At 44.7% G+C, this 7336-nt stretch overlaps 2 protein-coding genes across 2 annotated transcripts; one reads left to right on the forward strand and one right to left on the reverse strand.

Moving 5' to 3' along the window:
- The first annotated feature begins 1656 nt into the window (after positions 1 to 1656).
- Positions 1657 to 3357, forward strand: LOC109461643 (cannabinoid receptor 2-like). Its single transcript, XM_019758024.1, has 2 exons — positions 1657 to 2882; positions 3267 to 3357. The coding sequence occupies exons 1-2, from the start codon at positions 1657 to 1659 to the stop codon at positions 3355 to 3357; spliced, it is 1317 nt and encodes a 438-aa protein (XP_019613583.1).
- Positions 3358 to 4512: 1155 nt separating this feature from the next.
- LOC109461644 (cysteine proteinase 1-like) lies at positions 4513 to 6901 on the reverse strand. The gene is made up of 2 exons (XM_019758026.1): positions 6765 to 6901; positions 4513 to 4942 (listed from the first exon to the last, which is right to left on the reverse strand). The coding sequence occupies exons 1-2, from the start codon at positions 6868 to 6870 to the stop codon at positions 4761 to 4763; spliced, it is 288 nt and encodes a 95-aa protein (XP_019613585.1). The 5' UTR covers positions 6871 to 6901; the 3' UTR covers positions 4513 to 4760.
- Between the last annotated feature and the right edge of the window lie 435 nt (positions 6902 to 7336).

Here is a 7336-nt window from a genome sequence, read left to right on the forward strand (position 1 = left end):
GGGACAATGCATGCACGGGAAGATCCTTCGCCTTGTACGAGGAATTACCCCTCAACAATATAGCTTCTTTCTGCTTTTGTCCTCCTCAACGGCGTTGAAGCATAATGCTTTTTACACGTCAAGTAGCTACAAATGCGATTTGTCTTCGCTACGTCCACCTAAACGGCGTTTAAGCATAATGCTTTTTACACGACAAGTAGCTACAAATGCGATGTGGCCTCGCTACGTCCTCCTCAACGGCGTTTAAGCATAATGCTTTTTACACGACAAGTAGCTACTAATGCGATGTGGCTTCGCTAAGCTGAAAGAAGGAAAGGCCTAACAACAAAGCTTAGTACAACTGTCAAACAACAAAGCTTAGTACAGGTTTATGTTTGAAATGTCCAAAGCATTTAAGTAAGTTTCTATGTAATGTACAGTCAACAACAAAATGACACTTATCCTCAATTTTATCTGAATTACAATATTAGCAAATTCTTTGCTACGCTCATCTGGTCACGTCTACTCTTCTTCTTCTTGGGTTATTAAGCGTGTGTAGGTTTCACACATGACGCATGATCGTGGTGGGCCTTTGCTATCTTTAAACCAGCGTTTGGCGGTTAGTATAAGGCTGTAACAGAGGGAAAACTTTATATCACAAAATCTATCCCTCAGAAAGCAGTAAATAGTGTCTTTTAAGGGATATGAATTTTGACGTTTTCCATGGAGGATGCCGGACCCCTTACTGTGCACGTGGTCACGTGTTCCGTACTCCGTACACTGCTTGCGCCACGAAAAGTTGGTTTTCTGCCCCCCCCCCCAAGCTGTGAAACTTTGAACTTTATACATTCCAACTAACCCGGCAGAAGTGACATGATTTTATGGTGACCTTCTGAAAAACGCTGATGATGTTGCTACATAAAATTAGACAGTGCTAATGCTGAAGAACAAGTCCAATTATGAAATAGTCTGGAGTTTTCAGTTGTAACCATGAGACAAACCTGTAGCCTCTACCAGGCTACGGAAAGCGGCCGAGAGGAGTAGGAATTGGTCATATAGACAGATAACATGCAAGGGAACTTGGTCCGGACCGCTAGAGAGTACAATTTGCCAAAGCCTGGTAGAGGCTATTTGATTTGCTATCATTAATGGAACCTTCGATTCAATGAAGTCTTCTATGCTCCAAATGAACTATCATTAAATCATTTTAGCGTCAAAAACTCCATTGACGATAGCAAATCAAATCTCAGGGTCAGGAGATAAAAACACTTGATTCGTCTTTTATGGTAGTGAATAGCGTTGTTGACTTCAACCCTCACAGAGTTCGCTTGCGCTGCGTCTGTACACAGATACATACGTGCCTGTGGGCGTACGCGAAGTAACCTCATTAACTGTCCGACAGGCGTCCTTTTGTGATTCAACACCACAGGCATTCTCGTCTGGTTGGGCAATTTAGTCTTCACATGATTGTTGTCATGGCAACGCTAGCTGCAGGGTGTGTAAAACTGGTACTGACGTAACGATCACGTACAATCTTCAGTGCGCAGGTGCGGTTGATAGATTATCGGAAGTTGGAATACTTAGTATACTAGTAGTTACCTTCCGTGAAGGTGGAAAAACTCCAAATCAGCGTTTCTTACGAGAGGCAACATACGTGTCTTCAGTGAGCATCGCAAAATGAACGGCAGCACGGGGAACCTTACCGGAGGAAACTCCACTGTGTTCGAGACTTTCGTCCCGTGTTTTCTCTGGCACTTGGAGAACAAGCTGGAGTACGACCAGGCCGTATCTGCGTGCTCTCATCTCCCCGCTCCGTTTCTGGACGAGAACAAGAAAGTCGGGATCGCCTCCGCCGCTGTCGGGACAGTCGCTCTCCTCATGAACCTCGTGGTTTTGTCCGGAGTGCTGAAAAACCATCAACTGTCTAAACCCATGTTCATGTTTGTGGCAAACCTGGCTGTAGCGGACTGCGTGGCCGGTTTGTTCTCGTTCTTCTTCTGCGCCTGTTTGCAGTTGGAACTGACTCGACCGTGGGCAATGATGGGCTTGTACTGCACCTTCTTTTTGGTGTTGGTCTCATCAGCAGTTGGCGTGGTCCTCCTGTCCGGAGACCGTTATCTGGCCATCCTCCACCCGATTTTCTACCAGACCCGCATGTCTGGGCGACACGTTGCCGTGAGTTTGGGGATCGCGTGGCCAGCCTGTGTGCTCGTCTGCTTGTCTCCTATCATGGGGTGGAACTGCATTGATATGGACACCGAAACCTGCATGACGATGCCGCCCGTAGGTTACGTGATTCTGATCAACACCATCTTGTTCATGGCCGTAGTGACAGTGGTCTTCGTCAACGTTAGAATCTTCATCGAAGTGAAGCAGCGATTCTCCAGACTGGGACCCCCCGAGAACCCTCGAGACGATCTGCCCGCCGACCGCCGCAGGGAACAGCGAGTCGCGGCCAGACAGCGCCAGCAGCTCCAAGCCGTATGGAAGATGCAGGTGACCGTTGTCATCATCGCCGCGGTGTTCATCATCTTCTGGCTTCCCATTTGTATCGGGGGTGTGCGGCACCTTTTGTGCTTCGCAAGAGAAGACTGTGAGATAGAGGCAAGGCCATTCTGGGGGTTGCTGATCGCGCTCTGTAATTCGGCGATCAACCCGGTTATCTACGCACTCAGGATCAAGAAGATTCGGGAAGCCGTGCATCGCAGGGCGCGACGACTCGCCAACGCGGTTCGGGAAAAGTTGGGGTGGTCATCGAACCAAGTGGTGAACATTCAGATCGTTGGAGGTCCAGGGAGAATGGTCGCAGCTGCTGCTGGACCAAGTACGGACAGTCGGACTGACCAGCCGCCTAAATGGGCAGTCAGCCGAAGAGCGGCAGAGAATCCTAGAAACGCACTGAGATCAAGCCGTGATGTGGATGCGGGGACAATGGAGGCTGTTGCTGGACCGAATACGGACAGTAGGACTGACCAGCCGCCTCAGAAATGGGCGGTCATTCGAAGAGCGGACCCAAGAAACTCATCGAAATCAAACCGTGTTGGAAAGCCGGGGACAATGGACGCTATTGCTGAACAGAGTACGGACACTCGAACTGACCAGCCGCCTAAATGGGCGGTCAGTCGAAGAAAGGGTCCCAGAAACGCACCGAGATCAAACCGCGTTGGAGATGCGGGGTCAATGCCAATGGACGCTATTGCTGGACCGAGTACGGACACTCGATCTGACCAGCCGCCTAAATGGGCAGTCAGTCGAAAAGCGGGCCCCAAAAACGCACCGAGCTCCACCCGTCCAGATGTGTTCTTCGTGGCCTCCTCAAGGTCGGTGAAGATTCCTGGACTGATTGAAATCTCAAGCAGTGGGGAAGACACCGACTGAGCAAGGTGAGAAATGTCTTAAAGATTTGAGTGGACAGAGGTTTAAAGAAGTGATGGGTCATGTATCTACATGTCTTCGTCTTCCTAGTGTCTGTCAAATAATTATTAAACTCATAAAACGCTAAATGAGGACAATTCGCATGAGTTTGGAATAACTATTTTTTGTTGGATGGATGGAGATAGAAAATACTTCATACCCTGAGACAGAAAGATTATTGAAAGTTTATTTGTTATTTTACCCTCTGTTTTTCTTACAATGTATACGTGTCATCATTTTGTAGACCTTTTGAAATTTTCATGTTGTATGTGATGTTATTGAAATTGCCCCCCTATTTGCTATCTTTTAATGATATGGAGACATGTACAGGCAACACGACTGAAAGATAGATACTCATAGCTGTTACCGTCAGACTTTGTTTCCACAAAACTCTGCGAGTACTTTGAGTGAATGACTCGCTTTTCATATACGTATGCGTTTTGTTAGGACATTCAGTAGACCGATCCTGACGTCCATAACAATAAATGACAGCATGGTGATTAGACATTCTACCAATGAGTCCGTCAAATATTTGCATGTTTTTGCTTTGCGTTGCCAGGTTTTGGCAAAGATTCGCTTGGTATGAGACTGACGTAAATGGTAATTTAAAGAGATTGACGTAAATGGTGAATTGTAATTAAAACGTTCCGTAGTTACTCTGAAAGTATTTCACTCGTAGATTGATTTGTATCATGTTGTTCATCGACACCGCATTCTCGTATGACTTGGCGTTTGAATAATGTCTATCAAAAGCATATATCTTAATAAAGTGATGGTTTTCATGTGGGGGGGGGGGGTCATTCATGTGGGTCATCGGCTACCTGTCTGTCGAGTGACCGTTTCTCTCAGGGAATAATTTGAAAGAAACATAATTATATACTGCTATAAAGAATACCCCTTCAAAGTTCACAAAAATCGTTACTGTCATGTCATAAAGAAGACGCAAATTTGAGGATATGACAATACCTATGGGGGGAAATCACGGCAAATGTTACTGAAATTGGCAGAAAAAAAACCTTGGGTGTACTCTAGTCGATTATAAAGAAAGCCCTAGTACCGTTATGTTTTTAATCAGCCACGGCGAGAGGTGTAGCAATTCTACTTTCACAACGCCAGGAATGGACAAACGGACGCGCCACTTTCGGCACAGAAACGTACCCGAAAGTAAGCTAAGGCTCGAGTCAAAAAGCAATTTTCACAAAAAATACTTCTTACACTGTTCAGTCGTCATGTTAGTATTTAATGTCATCTGTATACGTAGCAGATTATCGAATTGCGAACTTAAACTCAGAACCTTGAAACCCTTTTCCGTACTTTTCCTACCGCGCACTACCGCGGAAAAGACCCATGCCAGTGGTTGTGCACCGTTAAGTTTTCTGGAGAATGGCAGTGGCTACTTGTGTGTTGATGCCGCACATCCCGACCCCCCGCTTGAGGTAGAAGTAGCCGTCCATTCCCCACTTCTTCCCCCAGGAGTTCTTGATGATCCAGTAGGGCTTCTTTTCTCCAAATATGGTCTTCTCCACGCCCCAGCCAGTCAGCAACACAGCTAAACAGAGCAGAGTGAGAAAAAAGAAGTCAAAACTTTGTTCCTTGGGCCCCTGTGCCACACAGGACCACAGGTCCGCTGGTAGTGGTGTGTGTTTAACTCCAATACTCGCATTGTGCATTTGCCGTGTGATATCTGTTTGAACCCAGCTATATTTAAAACTACAAGAAATCATAGAATTTGTTCTGTTTACCTTCAGTTTTTACCTCCATGAAAAATGGAGGTATTGTTTTTGGCGGCGTCTGTGTGTGTGTCTGTGTGTGTGTGTGTGTCTGTGTGTCTGTGTGTGTTTCCGCAACTTTGTAGTCAGCATAACTTCATAACGCCTTTATGGATTGTGATGATATTTGGTATGCTGATAAGTCTTAGGAAGACAAAGGTCAAGGTCAAATATGGGCCTCCTGGTGGATGACCTTGGTACTGCAGCAGAACTTCCGGTTTTTCTATCTTTGGTCCTGAACATGCTATGGTCTTGAATTTTTGGTGACAGATAGCTTTTCTTGTCAGGAATAAGTGGTGTGGGTTTGGTCCCCCTAGCAGCTTGTTCAGAAACTGCAGGGGACTTTCGGGCGAAATCTTTGAAAGCCAATAAGTCCAGATAGGAACAGCGTATTTTCATCATTTTTGGTGTGTAGGTATCTGACAGAGAGATGTACATAATTAACTGCAAATTATGCAAATGAGGACTTTGTTTGCATAATTAATGAGGAAATTCTATAATTACAGTGTTTTACATTATAGAACTTTCATACATGTAATGTATGTAACCTATGGCAGATGGAACATCAACAGATACTAATTATGCAAATGACCTAATTTGCATAATTAATGCAAAAAATCTACAATGGTGATTTCTCAATGGTGAATGATGGAATGTCATACTTGGGACATCTTTAAGTTAATCAAAAGTTAACATCACGATGCATATATTATGTTAATGCAGAGGTCATTTGCGTAATTAAAGAAGAAATTTACATTTACGTATCAAGCCCATATTTCATGGAGGTATGAGATCTCGGAACTCTTGTTGTGTTTGTGTTAAACAGAGTAATAGGAGCAGAGTGATAAGTTAAAATTTTTCTCACTAATCTCAGGGTTCTGGTGCGGCCTAGGCTGGGCATCCGAGATGTACAATGCGTTCTGGCGTGTGATAGTCTGTTTGGATCCAACTACGAGTACATGTATATTCAAAACTACAAGAAATCATAGAATTTGTTCTGCTACCTTCAGTTTTTGTGCTATTTCAGATTTTGATAGCATGACGAAAATAAATTTTGATAGCACGACGAAAATAAAATGGAAGTAACAGAAACAACTTCAGCATCCATAGGACGAAGCATCCTCATCAAATCTAAGATGTAAACAGGATGCCTATTCTCTCTGAGGAGAGTCTGAATTCTATAGATCCACATGAGGTGTAACTAGTTATCAAAGTTGATGACGAAAGAAAGCCGCCAGGGACCACAGGTTGGTAGCGAAACACTGATAAACAGGATGTCGGGTTCATAATAGAGCATGAATACCACTAGGGTTTAACATGGAGCCGTTTGTTTCCAGAAGGAACTGAATTAGTTCTCTCTCCAGGTGCCTCCTTAGAACCGCGCCCCACACAATGACAGGAAATTAAGAGTTCCATCTCTTATTAAAATCTTCCTAGGCAGTAATTTCAGAAGTGGAGACTTTGAAATGAAACAGTTATTCCTTGCTGGAGTTTGAGTTTTGTCCGTGCTTGCAAAAAATAGTGGTTAGTGGTAGAGGCTAGCACGAGTAAAAAGTCTGGCATCCATCTATATTTCTTGTTTATGAAATATCTAGTCCTTACCATGGTCCAGGCTTTTCGGGTCGCAGAAGTGCGGCTCGAACACCCCCCTGTGGTAGAACTGCAGCAGGGCGGCGTTTAGCGCCACGGACAGCGGCCCGATCTCCATCAGCTGCCCCGCTATCGTCGTCTCGTTCTACGGGCAAGGAATGCATTGTGACAATCAGAGGCAGGCAGAACTAAAGGCCGAACGGAAATTCAAGTGTAGAACCTTTGGCCAGGGGTGAGGGATAGTTGTCAGGGTTGCCGACATATGAACGTAGTGTTATCTGACCCCCTAAATACAGGAATAAAAGAGTTACTGGCTGTGACTTTGCAGATTGTATTCTTGTTACAACGGTTCTGGTTCTATTTTGGTCAGATTTGTGCAGATGTTAATACCTTTTTATAACTGGACTGGTCTGGTAGAGACTAGACCATGATCAGGTCGCTAAAAAGATATTTCTGCTAAACAAAAGAACTTTTGTCGCAAAGTAACTGCAGTGCAAGTGGACCGGTAACTTTCTGACTTGGGACTTATGACAAGATTAACTTTGAATTTGACGTCTGCCATTTGAGCGATCTGATTGGCCGAA

This window comes from Branchiostoma belcheri, unplaced genomic scaffold (assembly GCF_001625305.1).
Source record: "Branchiostoma belcheri isolate BF01 breed outbred unplaced genomic scaffold, Haploidv18h27 scaffold946, whole genome shotgun sequence".
Classification (NCBI taxonomy): Eukaryota; Metazoa; Chordata; class Leptocardii; order Amphioxiformes; family Branchiostomatidae; genus Branchiostoma; species Branchiostoma belcheri.

What these genes read in the sequence shown, in the direction of transcription:
- LOC109461644 (XM_019758026.1), bottom strand. Translation starts at nt 6,870, where the DNA reads ATGGAGATCGGGCCGCTGTCCGTGGCGCTAAACGCCGCCCTGCTGCAG. An exon ending in CCCGAAAAGCCTGGACCATG is followed by an intron (nt 4,943 to 6,764) that starts GTAAGGACTAGA and finishes TGCTCTGTTTAG; the next exon opens with CTGTGTTGCTGACTGGCTGG.
- LOC109461643 (XM_019758024.1), top strand. Translation starts at nt 1,657, where the DNA reads ATGAACGGCAGCACGGGGAACCTTACCGGAGGAAACTCCACTGTGTTC. An exon ending in AATCCTAGAAACGCACTGAG is followed by an intron (nt 2,883 to 3,266) that starts ATCAAGCCGTGA and finishes ACCGAGCTCCAC; the next exon opens with CCGTCCAGATGTGTTCTTCG.